The sequence below is a fragment of the Siniperca chuatsi genome, linkage group LG24 (genome assembly GCF_020085105.1).
Source record: "Siniperca chuatsi isolate FFG_IHB_CAS linkage group LG24, ASM2008510v1, whole genome shotgun sequence".
Classification (NCBI taxonomy): Eukaryota; Metazoa; Chordata; class Actinopteri; order Centrarchiformes; family Sinipercidae; genus Siniperca; species Siniperca chuatsi.
Genome location: NC_058065.1, coordinates 18334885 through 18356805, shown reverse-complemented (window position 1 = coordinate 18356805; position 21921 = coordinate 18334885). Strand labels below are relative to the sequence as shown.

The 21921-nt window shown below is 39.8% G+C and overlaps 1 protein-coding gene across 5 annotated transcripts in view; it reads left to right on the top strand.

Annotated features, from left to right (window-relative positions):
- LOC122872121 (double-stranded RNA-specific editase 1-like) overlaps positions 1–21921 on the top strand; it is a 106181-nt gene that overhangs the window by 8325 nt on the left and 75935 nt on the right. For 3 of the 5 annotated variants that reach the window (XM_044187893.1, XM_044187896.1, XM_044187894.1), the window contains exon 2: positions 10898–10967. The exons of the other annotated variants lie outside the window; for them this stretch is intronic. In XM_044187893.1, the coding sequence (XP_044043828.1) occupies positions 10960–10967 (8 nt within the window). In that variant the 5' untranslated portion in view covers positions 10898–10959. The remainder of the gene's footprint in view (positions 1–10897; positions 10968–21921) is intronic. 5 annotated transcript variants of the gene reach the window in all.

Genomic DNA, 21921 nt, shown 5'->3' with positions numbered 1-21921 from the left:
AATGGTGTTCATTAAAGGTCACTAAAACACAGAAATATTAAATAAACAATGCTATTATCTTGTTTTCTTTAAATTTCACCATCCTTATCTAGACATATTTAGTGAACCACACAAAATATTGTTGAGTAAGGTTGTTCCAAAGCTGGATTTTTAGTTATTATTTTATTATTATTTTAGTTTATTATTAAATTTACGAGAAAAAAATGTGAATATTCTCTGAGCTTATAAAGCAGGATATGCAGGATATGCAGATGTTAATAACAACATCCGTCACATCTAATCTACCTTTACCAACCAGTATTATGAGATACTTCCTTCTGTTCAAAGACCAAAAGGGGAAGAACTGCAGACATGTATAAATGACTCAGATGTGACACAGGCTTTCAAGTGGCTTTGTTGCAGTCCCTCATATCTCAGAATCTCTACGGGCCAGGTATGTGTACACATACAGGGAATTTGACTCTGAGCATTTATTTTTTGCCTGTTTTCTGTAAAGCACTGTCGGTTGCCTTTGAGTATGAAATATGCTATATAAACAAATTGGCCTTGCCTTACATACACATAGACATATAAATAGACATAAATACAGCTAAAAACAAGGACAACAGGCTTTAACAAGTTAAACAAACATTAAGCTACCATGTGCAAAAAAAATATATTTTTAAAAAGTATAAAAAACAACAGTAACATTTGTAAACAGTAAGACAATTAGTCCAAATGGTGCTGAATTATATATGATTAATGTAACAGGTTGCTTTGTTTACGAGGTAGGTGGATATGACAGTAAATACAGTATGTACAGCACGCGTAGATTTAAAAAGTGATAATATTTACATAAACAATGAGATAGCTGCCTGCCTAACTGTCTGAAAGGTCCACCCTCTTCTCTTATGACTGAAATAAACACACTATTTTTCCAAGTTTTTTTCTTGGAAATTTGTGACTTTATAATCTCAGTGAACATTAAAGTTTTTTTTCTCGTGAATTTACCACTTTAATCTCTGAAATTCAGAGTTTTTTTCTCTGAATATTACCCCACTCCCCTGGCTCCATAATTATTATTTTTTAACCGACAATGGCCCTAATACGCAGTCATACACTGCTATACAGAAACAAACCTCAAGACAAACTACAGGGAAGCGTCAATACTCAGATCTCATCGATGTACAGCATGAATGAACAAAATGGTGTGACACCAAGCAGGAAAAGACAGCAACCTGCTCAGTTCCTGCTCATATTTTCTTCTCACTCAGTCACTTCTCATCACATGTTGCCAGTATGTGCCAGAGATATGTGCCCTAATCTCACAGGAAGTTAGATTTCAGTTTTGGAAAGTCTAACATATGTCTAAAATGAGAGAAATACTTAAAGAATTCCCAAACAACAATGGTTTCTTTTGGAGGCCAGGATCTAAAGTGGAAAGAAAGAAAGGAAACACTGACCACGAATATGTTCTGGTAGCACAAAACTCTTACATCCTTCAATCAGAGAGGCCTGAGACGTTTAAAAACAACATCCTTTATTGCTTTATAAACCTTCCTAAAGCTTCCTAACTCACTCTCAAACCAAAATCAGGTTATGTCACTGCAAGATTTCAAATTTTGAAAGAGCACTCACAGCCGGGTGCAGAATGGTGTGAGCTTCAATCCAAGTTAAAACACGTTAAGGTGGTGATGAAGGCAAGACAGTCGAAAAAGAGCGACATGTTGTTATTTAGAATGTCATAGTTAGCCCTTGGATGCACAAGCTATACAAACCCCTTCTAATGCTCAACATGGGTCAAAAATGACCCGTATTCACCCGTATGTTATTTCATGCATGGCTGAGTGCTTCTTTGCTCTATCTTTTGAAATCAATTTATTTCATCATTTAATATTCCAAGTATTCATTAAATATCTTGTCTTTACCACAAATCTTTTTTTTTTCATTTTTATTTTTTACTTTATGAGCAAAATTTGTTTTTGTATGACTACATCAAGTTTACACACATGGGTATGCAAGTGTGATTTAAATAAAATAAGGACATACTGTAATAATAATTTTGTTAAAATGGCTGTCAATTTGCTGTCATAAATATGGACAGCTGTACATGTGCATTTGTTATGATTACCTGTCCCACTTTAGGATCAAAAATTAGCTTGTCGACAACTTTGCTAACACAACCAAACATCAATTACATTCAATCCAATTTTATTTATATAGCGCCAATTTATAACAGAAGTTATCTCATTGCACTTTTCCTATAGAGCAGGTCTAGACCGTACTCTTTATAATATTATTTACAGAGACCCAACAAATCTAAATAGAGTGAGAGAGAAGCACAAATGAATTATTTACATGTTGACAGGCTATAACATGCTGATCCAGAGATCCGGAGAGAGAGAGGGCAGCTGCCCCACAGCAGCACACTGACTGCCTGTGCACAGCGCAAGAGCATAAAGTCACTAAGAGGGTCTGAAAAGTCGCTAAATCTAGTGACAAAGTCGCCAAGATGGCAACACTGCCGTAGCCGAGCGAGCAGGCCACAGAGGGGCTTAGCAGCCTTCCAGTGAACACGGGACCGGGACCGAACACAGCTTCCAAGACCGACAGAGGTCGTTTGACGGCAGGGAATACACTACCGAGGTGATTTGTAGCGGCTCCAACCAGGATGCAAGTTTGTAGCGAGTTAATTTGTATGGAACTACATCACCCATCGTATTGATAAGTTTGCGAGTATTTGTTTTTGTGACTTGGAAGTTATTCCCGTGTTTTGAACAACGAGACTTGTGTGATGTTATTGTCACAGATACGCCAGACTCAGTTAATCACACACACCTGCTCCCTATCACACTCCTGCTCCCCGTCAGCACCTAATCACAGCCAGGGTAAAATGCTCATCCCTCACCTCAGCCAGTTGTCCCACCTTGTTGTACTAAGGACTCCACATGGGATTCTTCACGACTCCCACATCCCACTCCAGCGTGTTTCCCACTCCCTAATGTACTGTAGCACAGTGTTAACAATGTTCCTTATTGTTCCATTCTTTCTCAGCCCTGGAACTCAAACCATTTTCTGATGCCCTGAAAATATACATTTAAATATTAAATTTATATAATACGTTCGACGACTAGTCGAATAATGGCTTGAACTAACAACTACTAGTCGACTAGGAATCTTTAGTTTGGGGCAGCCATAATATTAAGGCTTAAAGTTATGCATAATTAAGAGCATGGTCGCTTTGAGTGACAGGTGGGTGCCGTCACAGGTGGCTAGCCGCAGCAACCGGGCTTCATTCGGCCCGCCTTAGCTCCACCCACGCTCCACCTCTTTGCCCAATTTTGGATTAGCCGGGAGTTGGGCAGGGTCAGGCGCTGCTAAGATGGGAACGGCCGGAGCCACCACTTTGAGCTTCACAATGGCTCTTCAGAAACCTATGGGTGATGTCACAGAGACTACGTCCATGTTTTATACTGTCTATGATCAGGAAAAATAAAATTTGTTTCTGATAGCGCCACCATCCTGCCAAATTGCACCAAATTTGGCACTGCACTTATTTGGGTCCTTGGCAATACACCCGCCATCGAGTCAAGATCGAGTTGAAGTTGATGAATGAACAGTTGTAGAGAAAATTGAAGGACAGACATACATACAGACAGAGATTCCAGCCTTTATAGTTAGATACTGTACTATTTTGAGTTTTATTTTGTTGACCTAGCAAATGTTAGCTAGCTAGAATAGAATATGTCAACAGCTAGCTAGCTAATTGGACATATTTCTCATATTATGTACAGTTATCTATCAAATATTTTCTGTAAAGATTGAGTTGTGAAATGTGTGGTGAATAGTTGGCCGCAGTAAATATGTTTCTAAGTACAAATTTCCAAATTAAGAAAATTTCTAATTCCATAGTGAATGCATATGGGTCATTTTTGACCAATGTTGTGCATTAGAAGGGTAGTGATACAAAAAATATTTTTATTCAAAAAGTAAGAAATAAAAAAGGAAAATTAGGATTTGTGATCACCAAAAACAAGTTAATTGAGGAATACCTGGACTACTGAATGATATTTTTAAAAGGATATAGAAAATAAAAACTCAGTCGGGTCACTTTTGTTCATTTTGTTGTGCATCAAAGGGACTGGACCACTCAGTCCACTCAGCCTCTCTGTCCCACTATAACCAGTCCACTCCGCCTCTGTCCCACTATAACCGGTCCACTCAGCCCCTCTGTCCCACTGTAACCGGTCCACTCAGCCTCTCTGTCCCACTATAACCGGTCCACTCAGCCTCTGTCCCACTATAACTGGTCCACTCAGCCCCTCTGTCCCACTATAACCGGTCCACTCAGCCTCTGTCCCACTGTAACCAGTCGATTCAGCCTCTGTCCCACTATAACCGGTTCACTCAGACCCTCTGTCCCACTGTAACCGGTCCACTCAGCCTCTCTGTCCCACTATAACCGGTCCACTCAGCCTCTGTCCCACTATAACCGGTTCACTCAGACCCTCTGTCCCACTATAACCGGTTCACTCAGACCCTCTGTCCCACTGTAACCGGTCCACTCAGCCTCTCTGTCCCACTATAACCGGTCCACTCAGCCTCTGTCCCACTATAACCGGTCTACTCAGCCTCTGTCCCACTATAACTGGGGCCACTCAGCCTCTCTGTCCCACTGTAACCAGTCCACTCAGCCCCTCTGTCCCACTATAAACAGTCCACTTAGCCTCTCTGTCCCACTGAGCTCCTCAAAGTTTTCAAAAAGTTTTGAGCTGAATGAGCCCTCTGAGGCCTTCCTGCTGTTTTTGACAAAAATCCCTGATGTGACTTCACACACCTCACTGAGGGTAAAAGTTCCTAAGTGTCGCCTCTCTGGACACGGAGCTCTCTGGAGCTCTGCCCTCCTGCAGCCATGGACACATGAGCAGTTTCTTCTCTGCTGCAGCTGCTAATTAGGTTCCTTTCTTCTTCCATTGCCACATGGTTTATCTGGACTTTTCCCTCTGTAATGGATGCAAGTTGAAATGTAGTGTACAGTACAAAAAAGTGATAAAAGTCAAGTGATAAAAAGTACTTAAGTAAAAGTAAAATTATCTATATTTAAAAATACTCAAAAAAAGTACAAGTAGGCTACACAAAAGAAACAACTTTGTTACAGTAACAAGAGTAAATGTAAATTGTTACTCGTTAGCCTGCTGATGTCCAATCCAAAACAGGAGATGTGTTTTTTAGGCAACTTTATAAAACATACTGCTGATGAAGAAAGTCAACAGAGCAGACACAAACAGGGAGAGAGAAACAGGAAGAGGCAGGCGGGGCAAGCGGGTGTGTGTGTGTGCAGAGACCAGAGGTGCAGTGTGTGTGTGTGTGTGTGTGTGTGTGTGTGTGTGTGTGTGGAAAAGAGAAGTGAAGGGAAAAGCACGGTGAGCAGATTAAAGCAGTTTGTGAGTAAACACTAAAATAAGGCAGAGAATTCAGTAGAATTAAAATGGTGAAATGAGAAATAATTTACTAGAAATGGGGTAATGTATTGATGTATTATTTCAAAATATATATATATATATATATATATATATATATATATATATATATATATATATATATATATATATATATATATACACAAACACACACACAGACAGTGGTGTGCAACAGTGTTTGCCCCCTTCCTGATTTCTTATTAACCTTTAACCTTTATTAACCTAATAACTGGTTGGGCCACCCTTAGCAGCAACAACTGCAAACAAGCGTTTGCGATAACTTGCAATGAGTTTTTTACAGTGCTGTGGAGGAATTTTGGCCGACTCTTCGTTGTTGCTGCTAAGGGTGGCCCAACCAGTTATTAGGTTTAGGCGGCAATCACTTTTTCACACAGGGCCATGTAGGTTTGGATTTTGTTTCCCCTTAATAATAACAACCTTCATTTAAAACTGCATTTTGTGTTTACTTGTGTTATCTTTGACTAATATTTAAATTTGTTTGATGATCTGAAACATTTAAGTGTGACAAAAAAAAAAAGAAATCAGGAAGGGGGCAAACGCTTTTTCACACCACTGTATATATATATATATATATATATATATATATATATATATATATATATATATATATATATACAAATGTATATATATATATATATATATATATATATATATATATATATATATATATAGTATATACTATATACTGTATATATATATATATATATATATATATATATATATATATATATATATATACAGTGGTGTGAAAAAGTGTTTGCTTCCTGATTTTCCAAACCTACAAGGCCCTGTGTGAAAAAGTGATTGCACCCCCTGTTAAAACATACTCAACTGTGGTTTATCAAACCTGAATTCAATTTCTCTAGCCACACCCAGGCCTGATTACTGCCACACCTGATCTCCATCAAGAAATCACTTAAATAGGACCTGCCTGACAAAGTGAAGTAGACCAAAAGATCTTCAAAAACTAGACATCATGCCGAGATCCAAAGAAATTCAGGAACAAATGAGAAAGAAAGTAAGTGAGATCTATCAGTCTGGAAAAGGTTATAAAGCCATTTCCAAAGCTTTGGGACTCCAGCAAACCACAGTGAGAGCCATTATCCACAAATGGCGAAAACATGGAACAGTGGTGAACCTTCCCAGGAGTAGATGGCCAACCAAAATTACCCCAAGAGTGCAGCGATGACTCATCCAAGAGGTCACAAAAGACCCCACAACAACATCCAAAGAACTGCAGGCCTCACTTGCCTCAGTTAAGGTCAGTGTTCATGACTCCACCATAAGAAAGAGACTGGGCAAAAATGGCCTGCATGGCAGAGCTCCAAGACGAAAACCACTGCTGAGCAAAAAGAACATTAAGGCTTGTCTCATTTTTGCCATAAAACATCTTGATGATCCCCAAGACTTTTGGGAAAATACACTGTGGACTGACGAGACAAAAGTTTAACTTTTTGGAAGGTGTGTGTCCCAGAAAAAGAACATCATACCAACAGTAATATATGGTGGTGGTAGTGTGATGGTCTGGGGCTGTTTTGCTGCTTCAGGACCTGGAAGACTTGCTGTGATAAATGGAACCATGAATTCTGCTGTCTACCAAAAACTCCTGAAGGAGAATGTCCGGCCATCAGTTTGTGACCTCAAGCTGAAGCAAACTTGGGTTCTGCAGCAGGACAATGATCCAAAACACACCAGCAAGTCCACCTCTGAATGGCTGAAGAAGAACAAAATGAAGACTTTGGAGTGACCTAGTCAAAGTCCTGACCTGAATCCTATTGAGATGCTGTGGCATGACCTTAAAAAAGGAGTTCATGCTTGAAAACCCTCCAATGTGGCTGAATTACAACAATTCTGCAAAGATGAGTGAGCCAAAATTTCTCCACAGCACTGTAAAAGTTGTTACTGCTAAGGGTGACATTTAAGTGTGACAAACATGCAAAAAAATAAGAAATCAGGAAGGAGGCAAACACTTTTGCACACCACGGTATATATATATATATATATATATATATATATATATATACCAGTGCACTGCCTGGATTGATTACAAGAAAGCATATGACTCAATGCCACACACATGGATCACTGAATGCTTGGAGATGTACAACATCAACAGGACTCTAAGAGACTTCATTGCAAACTCGATGAGGCTGTGGAAAACCACCCTTGAGGCCAATGGCAAGCCACTTGCACAAGTGTCCATCAAATGTGGCATATACCAAGGAGATTCTCTGTCCCCATTGCTGTTCTGCATATGTCTGAACCCCCTCGCCAAATAATCAACAAGACTGGCTATGGATACCGACTCAGGAATGGGGCCACCATCAATCACCTCCTCTACATGGATGACATCAAGCTATATGCTAAGAGTGAGCGGGACATCGACTCACCGATCCACACCACCAGGATCTACAGCTTTGACATTGGGATGTCATTCGGGCTCGAGAAGTGTAGTCGAATGGTGACAAAGAGAGGAAAGGTAGTCCACACAGAAGGGGTCTCACTCTCAGAAGGAACAATAACAGACATTGAGGATGGTTACAAGTAACTTGGAATACCACAAGCACATGGCCACCTCGAAGAGGTAACAAGGAAAACAACAACTGCCAAATACCTCCAACGAGTAAGGCAAGTCCTAAGAAGTCAGCTCAATGGCAAGAACAAGGCCCAGGCAATAAACAGCTACGCCCTGCCAGTGATCAGATACCCTGCAGGAATAATAAGGTGGCCAAAGGAAGAGATACAGACCACAAACGTTAAGACACGAAAGCTCCTCACCATGTATGGAGGGTTCCATCCCAAATCCAGCACCCTGAGACTGTACGCTAGCTGTAAGGAAGGCGGCCGTGGACTAGTGAGTGTGAGAGCCACTATCCAGGATGAAACATCCAAGATCCACAAGTACAAGATAAGGCCCCAACAGATGAGGTGCTCAGTGAATGTCTCACAGAACAGAGGAAGAGGTGCTGGAGGAGGGACTATCATGGGAGGACAAACCCCTACATGGGATGTACCACCGAAACATAACTGAAGTGGCTGATATCAAGAAATCCTACCAATGGCTCATCATGGCTGCACAGGAGCGGGCCCTGAGCACCAGAGCAATAGAGGCCCAGATCTACCACACCAGACAAGACCCAAGGTGTAGGCTGTGCAAAGAGGCCCCTGAGACAATCCAGCACATAACTGCAGGGTGTAAGATGCTGGCAGGGAAAGCATACATGGAGCGCCATAACCAAGTGGCTAGCGTAGTGTACAGGAACATCTGCATGGAGTATGGACTGGAAACCCTGAGGTCAAAGTGGGAAACACCTCCAAAGGTGGTAGAGAATGACCGAGCCAAGATCCTGTGGGACGTCCAGATTCAGACTGACAGAATGGTAATGGCGAACCAACCAGACATCGTGGTGGTGGACAAACAGCAGAGGAAAGCCGTTGTGGTTGATGTGGCAATACCAAGTGATGGCAACATCAGGAGAAAGGAACATGAGAAACTAGAGAAATACCAAGGGCTCAGAGAAGAGCTGGAGAAGGCTTGGAAGGTGAAGGCAACAGTGGTGCCCGTGGTCATCGGAGCACTTGGGGCAGTGACCCCCAAACTGGAGGAGTGGCTACAGCAGATCCCTGGAAGAACACCAGACATCTCAGTCCAGAAAAGTGCAGTACTAGGAACAGCAAAGATACTGCGCAGAACCCTCAAACTCCCAGGCCTCTGTTAGAGGACCCGAGCTCGAAAGGATGAGACCACCCGCGGAGGGTGAAGGATGAAGTTTTTTTTTTGTTGTTTTTTTTAAATATATTTTCAATAGACAAATATACCCCCCACCCCAGTGTACACATTCTACTGTTCAATGCCAATAAATGGCTTTTCTTCTTCATAAGGTGTATGTGTATTATTAAACTATTATTAGGCTTATACTATAATAGTGGCATAAAATGAACAGACAATTAAATCATTAATCACAATTATTTGTATGACAATTAATTGTCAACAGGTTAGAAATGGAAAAGTAAAACAATCCATACAAGCAGGCCTACAGTATAAAAGAAACAGCCATGTGAATGTCGTGACAAAGTGCAAATGAAACATGCCACAAAAGGACATTTAAATACAATTTGAAAACAGTCATTAAAGAGCCAAGAGTATAGAAAATAAAATAAAATAGAAGCTAAAGTAGAATAAGACAGGTATAAAATACAAGAGTAAAAGTTATAGTACAGTGAAAGAAATTAATCATTATTTGATTGGATAAAAGGCAGTATCAAACAGAACAGTCTTCAGCCCAGACAGAAAGCAGACCTGTCCCAGACGACCTGAGAGGTCTGGATGGTTCATAACGAAGCAGAAGATCAGAAATGTACTTTGGCCTAAACCATTCAGTGCTTTATAAACCAACAGTAGTATTTAGAAATCAGTTCTTTGACAGACAGGAAGCCAGCTTTGTTCTTGCTAACGCTGCTTCATCTCTTCATTCATTCTCTAGCTCTCTCTCTCTCTCTTACCCATTGAGACAGGGAGGACGGGCTAACTTTGAATTATGTGTTTGCAAACAGCAACTGAAAAATCCTACTTATTCTACTTTTAAGTAGGATTCAAACCAGTTTAGTACTGTGCCAGAAAGTCCCACCCAGTTTTCCAGTTGGTGTAGTAATATGTTGTGGTCGACTGTCGAATGCAGCACTGAGATCCAGTAATATTAAGATCTCTGCCACTGTCTGTGTTGAAGTGGATGTCACTAAAGACCCTAACGAGCAGTCTCAGTGCTGTGATGTGCTCGAAATCCTGACTGCTTTCCGGGCCAGTGTGCACCGCGTGATGAACCCGAAAATTGCAATACTCCGTGGGGCCATTACGCTTAAATCACTTCACAGCCCAGCGCCATTCTTGGGGTTTTGAGTGCTTTGAGCTAAATTATTAACATCAGCAAACTAACATATGCTAATGGTGCTATGCTAATTTGCACAAAATACAAAGTACAAATAGCTTTGCAGGCATTTGCATATTGGACAAATTAAAATTTTTACCTGATGGCGGCGCTAGATGAAAAGTTAAGTGATCACCAAACTGATGAAACTGAAACAAATTATCCTGAGGGGAACATGAATGTCTGAACCAAATTTCATGGCAATCCATCCAATAGTTGCCAATTTAATCCTGGCTCACTGTGGATGTTTTGAAACTCACTACAGTTTGCAATTGACGTTCAAAACATATATAACTACTGTATATAAATCAGGGTGTTTATCTTTAATATAATACCCTAAATTAAATGCTCAGTTCTCACTAACATTGCCCTATTTGTTGGCAGAAGTAAACCACTTTAATTTAATTCTAATTGAAATGAAATTCAATGTAATGAACGTGTTTATCCATATCTTTAAATCTATCAGACTCATCTCCTTTTCTCCGTTTTCAGACCTTTGGGGCTGTTTGCGTCGATACTTTGCTCGCCTGAGTTTTGCTGCCTCAGTTTCTGAGATGCTGATGTGAGTATTCCCCGAATCCTTAATTGAGTCAGCGCTATTTCTTCTGCTTTTGCCTTTTTCTTTTTTCCCTTCCTCATTTTCTTTTTGCAGGAGGTCAGGTCCAGCCCTCTGTAGCGCCGTGTTGTGCTGCTGTCAAGCTCACTTTAATATTTCATAGGTCGCCACTTTGATGAGCAGAGGGAACACTGGCCCTGATTAATGGGAGTCAGGCTATCAGTGCTTAGATGCCTAGCTGCTGAATCATTTATCATTCTGATTTTTCCTCAACTGCTCTTTGATGCATTCAGACGCAGGCTCACCATAGAAACACAGAGATGAGCTGCACACTCATGTTACTTCAGTTGAGGAAGGTGTATATATTTTAACACACACATGCTTTTGCCCCAGAGCAATGTGTGTGAGAGAAAACACCTACACTACAGGGACTTGTGTGTGTGAGTTGTTAATGTCAAGAATGCAGCAGATGTAAACCGAGCATGTAATAGCAGCACTGTGCTGCATCAACAGTTTATGATCTGTGTTGCGATATTGGAAGTGTTGATCATTTCATTACCTCTCAGCTACAATGATTACACAAAGCCAGCCAAGCACTACCTTCAACTGCACATCATTAATCACTTTTACAGTATAAACACCTTCACAGTTATGATCGGGAGACTGCTGAAGGTCCTAAAGCAAAACACTGACTGTGAAACAGGATTTTAAAAACCAATATAAGCACTCCTTTTATTCCCCCACTGCAGAAAATAATATATCTGCTGGGAGTTGTTGATCAATACCAGTGACTTGACCATTAGTTTTCCAAGTGCTGAGATGCTTTCAAAGCTTTGTGGCTTGTGCTCAGTTGTGGAATAAAAACTCCCCCATGATAATTCTAACTATGAAAGCGTGTAGGGGACTATATTCAAATGATAATGTAAACTTGGAAATGAAAATGTAATTCCTCAATAGCATTATAAATTTCCACATATGTATGTGTCATTTGAGTAAAAATGAAAATTCAATAATCCAATTTTCCACATACTCGTATGGGCGCTCTACGACCATAATAAAAGGAAAATGGAAAAGCTGTTTGACATTTCATTTTCAAAGCTGTAACCCGCTGTACAGTGGACTATATTCAAATGTTAATTCAAATTTGAAAATGCAATATAAACAATGTAACCGGATTTTCCATTCATGCAAGCAATATTTAAGCCAAACTAACAATTTGAAAATCAAAACTGCATTTGACATTTCATTTTCAAAGACTTAACCTGCTGTACAGTGGGCAATATTCAAATGCAATAAGCCAAACAGCACCCCTGGTCTATTGCATTTATATTTACATGTCACCACGCTCTTTTAAGGTCAACATGAAAATGCAATCTGTCAGTCCTCTCATCAAGGTGGGGCTTCAGTTAGGCCGTCACTTGCATGAGCATCTGCTGCTTTGCTCATGTGCGTAGTCCGCCTGTGGCAGAAAGGCGGCCGGGCCTCACTGCCTCCTGGATTACTGTACAAAAACACAACTTTATAACTGTACTCACTGATTTTGGTGAAACCAGTGATATGGGGCACTGAATTGGATGAATTGACTGTTTATCAGACCACAAATGAGACAAGAATTAAGTCTGAAAAATGATAGACGCTGCAGCGTTTCGGGGGGGCGGGCCTCACAGGTTACTGTACAAAAACACAAAACTTTTCTAACTTTATTCACTGATTTTGGTGAAACTAGATGATGCTGATACTTTATTGTCAGATCGAGTCTGACATGTTTCTTGCACAGCAGCTCCATTTGCAACATCACAGAGATCATATTTTATGGAGAAAATATTTTCTGGTTTTCCTTCTGATGTCCTCCGGCTGCTCTGCTTCAACTGATTTACGGAGTTTCCTGATGGACAGATAGCTTTACTTGTTGCTAAGTAACTGCTAACTGCTGCTTAACTAGTCAGCGGTCCTATTAGCTGACTCTGCCCAGACTGGGAGTGCAGAGCGCCCGCTGAGTGATGTTGTTTACTCCGTTAGCACAGGAGCTTTGGTGACTTACAGGAGGGGCGTCAAGCGGTAGAGAGAGAGGTCGGGCATCAGTCAGTGCCCACCTCCGGAGGTCTGAGCGGGCCGGCGGGGTCAGCCCCGGGATGCCAGGAGTAAAACCCGGCTAGAAAAGTACCTCAGTCACGTTACCGTGTCTTCATTGTCGGAGTCAGAGTCCTGGTCGGAGCCTGGGTACTGTGTTCCCGCGCTTTTCTCTGCTCCACTTTCTGCTCACCGGGTCTGTCTTTTTTGGAGCAGCTTGCATCAGTATATGAATGCCTATATTTGACAATTAACATTAAGTTAATATTTAAAGATGCATTTAATTTGTTACTGACTTGACATATATAGCAAAGCTGCTGCAGTTTTTCTTGTAAAAATTGCTTCACAATGGCGTACAAATATTGTATGGGTCATTTATTGCTTATATGATATTTTGCCAGTTAAAGAGAGAGAAAGAGAAAACATTAAACGTGTGTGTGTGTGTGTGTGTGCGCGTGTGTACAAAGACACTGTGTGTGTGACTTGTTATTCTGTGTTATATCTGTGATAAGCTAATATTGGCTAATAAAGTTGGCCAACCAATTTATTATTGAATTATTCTGAAAACAGTAAATGGGTCTGTTGGAGAACAGGCATGAAGACAACAACTTCTAGTCGACAACACGTGTGACGACGCAGTCCTGGATGATATTGCACTTGTGCCATTTTATAGCTGAATTATGTAAATAAAATTTTACTTAAATTTTCTACTAAAATAGACTCACGATGAAATGTGAGTGATGTTCGCTGCGTTTAAAGGACAGATCTACACTTTTACTCTTCAAAGTTTGTAATGAACTCAAGGTTAAAGGCTGGTGCTCAGATTTTCTTGTCTTTTGCAAGTTTTGACTAAACCTGCTTTATCTTAGATTTGTTAAGCAGTTGTTCATCATTAGTCCATTTTTCTGCATTTGAAGACAAGCAAAAGAATGAAGGAACCTTTTCTCTAACCTTGTGGGGCACGTGTCTGGTAGTTTGAGACCCCTACTCTGAATTGTGCTCAGAAGATGAAGAATAAAAGATAATAAATTAATTTTGAAACCTTTTGGTCACTGCATGAGTCCTTTTAATAACAACTTGTGTTGTGTACCTATACTGTATATAGTGATTTTGTATTGATCTTACATTGTCCACAATTGAATTTGCATTACTTTGTGTCATTTTATTTGTGTTGTGTTCCTGTGTTCATCATCATTTGTTCAGTTGACAGTTGATCACTTCATTTAATTTATCCTTTCACTATCATAAAGGTCAAACCATCCTATGGCGTTAAGAGCCTGGTGGGATTTGACCTTGTACTCCAGGGGCTGCTGGTTATGCATTTAGAGATGAATCCGTCTGCATCATCGTCTGTCCATGTGAGGTTGTCAGACGTCAAGCAAAGTATCCCTGATTCGACCTTGATCCTCTGCCTGCTCCACTTCTTAAACACACTGTGATTGAAGTTGGAACCTGGAGGTGGATTTTAAGGGGCTGCAGATCACGAGTGCTGGAGTGAGATCCAGCAGCGAGGATGAGGTTAACTCAGGACACTGCCACAAGCTGCTTACGCAAACACTGCAGAGTAAATCCAGTTTTTTGGTGTAATCATTTTTGACAAGACAACATACGAGTGCAGTTGTGAGGAGTCTTAAAGTGGTGATGTTCTCAGAGTTCTGTGTCACTGTGTGTGGACTGATGACTCACTGACGTTATGGTCCATCCACCTGGGAATTAGAACAAGAGCTGATAGCAGTGTGTGTATCAAGCACATGCATTTTTCTATATTTTGACAGATGGAAAGCAGTCAGGATTAAAAACTCGATTGTCTGACTCTTCATGCATCCTGTTCTGTTCTGGAGTCGAGACAGAGGCCAAAAACAGCAGAGTTTAATGTATCAGTGTAACCTCAGCTTCAACCCTTGGCGATAATAAATTAGATTTGGACTCCCGACAAGGAATCTAAAATCGAATTATTATTATTATTGTTATTATTATTATTATTATTGTTATTATTATTATTATCTCTGTGGAACGATGCCAGCCAGAATCACATCACAGCAGCTCATGCTCTGTTGCTTACATGTTGTCAAGCTTATTATCGGAGGGGACGGATAACAAGGGCGGAGTGTGCAGTTCTGTGTCAGTGCGTCAGATGGGGGCCAGCAGGGGCCACGCTGTGACAGGGAGGGTGGGACTGGACCCCTGGCTGCTGCAGGGAGACAAGGTGACTTTGTCACTGCTGTACAGTGGAACAAAGAGGATGTGGCTGTGTCCAAAATCACTGCCTTGTTCACTCTTCTATTCTTTGGCTAGGACAAACCTCAGAAACAATGCCATCTACATCAATGAGGACTACTCTGAGTCAGTGCGAGAGAGAAGAGCAGAACTTCTCCCAGAAATGAGAGCAGCGAGGAAACTAATTGTAGTGTCAATGGTTGGTACTAAGTCTGGTATATTGTGTACAGATATTTCAGATCATTTTCCAATTTTTCAAATTTCATCATGTGGTACCAAAAGATACAAGACTGTAAGTGAAAAACATCTAATCTTATCGTAAGTATAACCAAACAAATATTAATGAATTTAAGAACGTGTTAACATGGAAAAATATTTACCAAGACTTTTTTATAGTAACTATATCTCTATATTTAAATTCTTTCCCCTACATGTAGTTAAAACTCGTATAAAACAATATTGTGACAGTCACAAGCCATGGCTCACCATTGGCCTTCGTAAATCGTCACAAATCAACTCTACAAGGCCTCCTAAGTCCAACACCTTTCAAATTTGATATAATAAAAACAGGTTCAGTAACCTCCTCCGTTGGGCTAAAAAACCCCAATATTACCATGAGAAGTATTTAGCAGCCTCTAGTGATATCGAAATGACCTGCAATATAATTAGTTAATTATTAATTAATTAATCATGAAATTGTATAAGCCAAATTAAGTTCCTATGACTTTCATGGTTCAGTACCGAAATAGTTACGTGAGTACTTAAGAAATAGAAAACAGTATGTTTCTAATCAGAAACATAGAGACATCTTGTTTGGGGTCCCACATGGGTCAACCCTTGGCCCCCTTCTTTTTCTTATTCATATAAATGACCTAACCTTTGTCTCCCAAAGACAGGTTAGGTTTGCTCATGACACCAGTGTGATCGTATCTTCTAAAAATTTTAAGGTTGCAAATTGGTTCAAGCTGTCTCTTGATATTAAGAAAACCAGTTTTATATTTTTTGCAGTTAAAAACAAGAATTACTGCAGAGACAAGGCAAAGATAAATATAGATGGTGTATCCATCATTCAAGTCTTCCGTTTTTTAGGTGTTCTTGTAGATGAAAAGCTTAGTTGGAAGCAACATATTGACTACATCCAAAAAGATAAATAATTGGAATTATCCATAAAGTGGGTACCATGATTAACCCTAAAATTTTCCTAGCCATATATTTCCTACTGTAATATTGTATGGGCCAACACATTTATCACGTCCATCAAGCCACTTTTAGTTAAGGTTTAGTCTTATTTGTTATTATTATTTATTTTCTTGGATTTATTTGTATATTCTATTATGATTATTTAGGTTCGTATTACTTTTCATATCTGTGTGAGACTTTTTGTTACAGGATAATGTTTTTATGTTTTGAAACTAATTACTTTGATTCAAATTTATTTTTATTTGATTATTCTAATCAAAACTGGGGGAGACCCATGATAAGCCTTTTAGACTTTTGGCCTCCCTTGCATATTCTGTTATTATTTATATTGTTTTGTTAATGTTCTTTTTTATGTGCTATTAAAAAAAAAATCTAATCAATCAAATCTTTATATATTGGACAATATGATAGACAGTGAATCATCACCATTTTGCATCATCACTGACAGGTGTAGTATTGCATGACTGTAATTTTTGCATTCATAAAATACGACACATTGAATTGTGTAACAGTCTGTATAGTGTGTGATTACTCAGTGCAGTAGTGTAGGTTTAGTCACTCATAGGTGCCAGTTCATGAGAGATATGCCCGAGGTAGGTGGTTGGATGTTATGCATTTTACAGTGAAATAGTGCACTCAGCGACAAGCTAGCTAGGCGTTGTGCTAAAATTACGCAATATTTACAATGAAGCATCACCAAGGTCTTAAGTAAATTTCTGATGACATTTGAAGTGAATGTAGTCAACCTGCTGACTGGAGTAAATCATTGCGTAAAACATGCCATTTCCTGTTGCCAGTAGGTGGCGCTGTGACAATAACTGAATATTGTCATATAGATGTGTTCAGGGCAGGACCCTTATCATACATATGAAGTTTGGTTGGTATTGGACCATGTACAGTTGTGTTACAAACAACTTCCTGTTTTGTGGCAAAACATCAAAATTCGCTGCCCCATAACAGCCACACCGTTCGACGAATATTTGAAGTCGATCCGATTAATTCTCTAGTAGGAGTTTGTTAAAGTATGGAGCCTGTAAATGCCGAAAAGTGCACATTCAATTCAAAATGGCTAACTTCCTGTTGGGTTTAGGGTATGGCTCCAAGAGGCTTTTTTGCTTGTCTTGGGGTGACACATGTACCTTCCAATTTTTGTACACACAGGTGTACAAAATGTAGGCCTGGGGCTGAATTTTTGGAAATTTCAAGGGGGCGCTATAGAGCCATTTTGCCCTGCCCATTTCCAAAACCCATAAAGTATCATTTTCACCAGTCCTGATGAGTGTGCAAAGTTTCACAACTTTTCGAGCACCTTTAGGCCCTCAATAATGTGATTCATTCAGAAAAATGGAATCATAAAAAATAATAATAATTTCTTGCATTTCAATAGGGCCTTCGCCACCTGTCAACGCTCGGGCCCTAATAAAAATGTATTCATATTGTGGGGCACTTCGCTCTCAAAATAAAAAACTAGAAACCTGGAAACATATGGGGTATGACTAATAACCGGAAAACAATCAGTCACGTCAGTAGAAGCCAATGTAATGAAACCTAGTTTACTACTCCAGCAAGTAGGCCAACCCTTAGTAACGACCTAGCATCAGAGCCAATTTCTAGTCCCTGTTGAGTTCGCCAGCTGACTTGAGCTAATGCTTTCTAGAGATTGTGGGATTTCCCACAATCTCTAGAAATACTGGATAAATACCACACATATAAACACAAGACTACCTTGCTTAAGATAACTGCTGAAAATTTTATTTTTCCATGGACAGCTTTAGCTACTACGTCTGTGAACTTCACATGTAGTTTTATGCTAGTAACACCATGTCAGCGACTCACTGGCACAGCAGTCACAAAACTTGTTTACCGCAAACAAGGGAGGCACGCACCTGGCAGAGTAATATTTTTAGTGATAAGCACGGTGTGCTGTCATGCTGATTTGAGCACATTCTAAATGTTTAACAACAACTTTAACAACTTTATTTGCTTTACAGTATGGCATTAAAAATGAAACCTAGTAGATCCAATTAAAAGGAATAGAGATAAAAGTAATAAAAATAACAGTGGGAAGAGAAACAAACGTACCACATTAACTAAATTCCTGCCTGAATAAGTAGGTCTTTAGGTAGTAGGTACAGTAGTTGTTTTAAAAAAAATGTCAACAGAGCTTGCATATCTAATGTAACTGGGCAGGGTGTTCCACAGTCTTGGAGCGTAGTAGCTAAAAGCAGTTTCCCCGCTCGTTTTGTGGGTTACTTTAGGAACAGTTAAAATACCAGCATCAGAGGACCTAAGAGCTCTTGTTGGTTGAAAAGTTAAAAAGTCTGAAATGTAACAAGGTGCTATATCATTAAGAGCTTTGTATGTGAGTAAAAGGACCTTAAAATCAATTCTAAAAGAAATGGGGAGCCATTGCACAGTAGCTAAAACAGGAGTAATGTGCTCACTTTACCTAGTCATTGTTAAAAGTCTGGCGAGTTCTGAATTAGTAAAAGTTTCCCAATCAGCTTTTTTCTGCCTCTTAAAGGAAGTTTTTCCTTGTCACTGTCGCCAAGTGCTTGCTCATGGTGGGATCTGTTGGGTCTCTATAAATAATATTATTAAAATATGGTCTAGACCTACTCTATAGGAAAAGTGCAATGAGATAACTTCTGTTATGAATAAATAAATATAAATAAAATTGAATTGAATTTTGTAGGCCAGTGAAGAGTGCATTACAATAATCCAACCTGCTAGTAATGAAGGCATGAATCAACTTCTCGGCATCTTGTTTTCTTAAGAACGGTCTTACTTTGGCAACATTTCTAAGGTGTTAGAAAGCTGTCTTGGTCACTTCGTTAATATGAGCTTCAAAGCTTAAATCTGAGTCCAAAATGACACCAAGACTTTTAACTTCTGATTTGGTCTGGTGAGCCAGGTTACCAAGTCTGTTCAAAAGTGTCTCTTTTAAATTTAGGACAGCAGTATCTATGTTTTATCTTCGTTTTAAAAGATTGTCACATCCATTGTTTTATCAAGGCCAAACATACAGTCAGAGACAAAAGGCCATTCGGGTTGTTTGGCTCAACAGAAATGTATAATTGGGTGTCATCTGCGTAGCTATGGACATTTGTTTTGAACTTGATGATGATGTAACCTAATGGAAGCATACTGTGGGAGAAATTTGGGGTGACATAAGGGTTTATGGGTATAATGGAATTTATGAGGGTTGCAATAGAATTCACTAAGTGCTTATTTGACCAATCAGATTGCTTGGTCGGAACTCCTTGTTGTATAAGAAGTTGTTAATCTTTGATAGTGTGCCTGGTCTGAGCTGACCATAGCGAGCCAACTGTATGACTGACCAGTGTTCTTTTCCTATTCTATTTGGATGTCACTGTATTTGCATATCAATTTTGCTGTGTAACTTGGCCAGGTCATCATCACCATTAGCAGAAAGTAGTGTGCATGCCATGGACACAACTTTTTTTTTGTTCCATTGTGGAGATTTTTGAGTGCATTATATAGTGCATACATTTCTCAGAATTTGGATATTTAAAAAAAGCTGACAAGTAAATGTAGTGCACTATATAGTAAATAGGGAGTGATTTCAGACATGAGCATTGTTTAGAAATTTCAACCTACATGAAGCAGATTTTGGAGTTTCTTGAGCAACTGCTGTATTATGATTTAGCATAGGGCTGAACGATTAATTGTTTTTTAAGTAAAATTGTGATTTGAAAGAGTACGATTTTCAAATTACAAGGACGGTGGTTTTAATCATAATTTTCATAATTAACACTGTCTTCAAAAGCTGTAGGAGGTGCAAGTTTAGTTGGAATACTGTCCCTGGCAAATTGACTCAGCCAAACAACTCGCTGTTATTACTGACTGGTTAATAATCTGTTTTCTGCATACGTGTGTCTATACTATTTACTCTGTAACTTTAATGTTTGAAAAAATAGACAGTAGGCTGTACCTTTTTGTGGTTCAAAAACACCAACAGAGTGTTGAGTCTTGCTCTGGATAAATGATCTGATGATGGCCCCACGTCAGTTTCAACCAGATAGCTAGCAGCAGCAGGTAGCTCAGTAGCTGTCCAGTGTTAATGACAATCAGCTGGTGGATTTGAAGCTCTGAATCAGGATAAGATATAATGTGGCTTCAAAGTTATGGTTAGCTTTAGCAACTGAAGTGCAAACCTATCAGCCGTATCATTAGGGTTGTCAGTCCAAAAGCAGACACTAACAGACATAACTGTTAATCTTTTTTATTTTGTCTTAAAAGAGTAAACACTTATTTGTCATTATTACTTATTAAGTATTGGCCAACTGTATGCAGATATCAATAAATATAATATCACGTTTGAATATGATTATATTAGAATATTATCGAGGAATATCAAATATAACACTAATGTGATATCTTAATACATGTGGGCTGAATTGGCTATTTTCTTAAATAGAAAACTACGCCCTGATTTTGGTCCAGAAACATGATAAATTTGTGATTATGCTCGGTACAAACATATCTTGTTTAAAGAGGCCATATTATGCTTTTTTGGGTTTTCCCTGCCCTTTATTGTGTTGTACTGTATAGCATTTTTGTGCATGTAAAAGGTCTGAAAAGTCACAAAACCCAAAGTCCGTGCCAAAGGGAGGTCTTCTCTCCCACAGAAAGCACTGCCTGACACCAGCCTGAATGCCACCATCTTGTTCCGTACCTTGGTTAACCAAGGCACACATTTGTCATTGGCAGCGAGGCTCTGAGCGTGCCCGAGTACAGGGACAAGCCCATCCACCCGCTCAGTCTGTCTGAGTTATTCGACCGCTGTGGTCACAGAGCTAAAATGAAAGTGTTCACCACCAAATTCTGCTAGCTCCCTCCCTCCCAGCATATTTAATAAATGCAGCAGAGGACTGCAGGACAAATACTGTAGGGGGCGTGGCCTCGTGTGTCCCGTGGAAGGTAAGGAGACACCGACCAGATTGAGCCACAGACTGCTAACCAGTCATGAGCAGCTGTGTCAGTACGTAGCTGTAGCCCTGCTGTTTATCATGGGATCACATCTACAGCCGTCAAAAGCACAAGTCCAAACCATTGCGCAAAAACTAGCTTAAATTCCAGTGAATGATGCATCTCGATCTGCATATATTTGAAAATATAGCTAAATTTAGCTACCGAGTGAGGCGTCTCACTTCTATTCGATCTTTGTTTGGTGTTGCACATGTGCAGTACCTAGGTAAGGACTACTAGCCAATCAGAAGCAGCGTAGGGCGGGTCCTGACGAGCAAGGTAGTGTGATCCAAAACAAAGCCACTTCAGCCGGTAACTATGGCTTCGGTTCAGCCCAACATGTTCCAACAAACCGAACCAGCTTCACACCTGAGACTGGAGCAACGTAACGTTTCATGTGAACTGTCTCTACATCACAGTAACAATTTTATGCCCATTGACTGCCTGGAGGGTATCTAACGTTATTTGATTTAGGCGTACT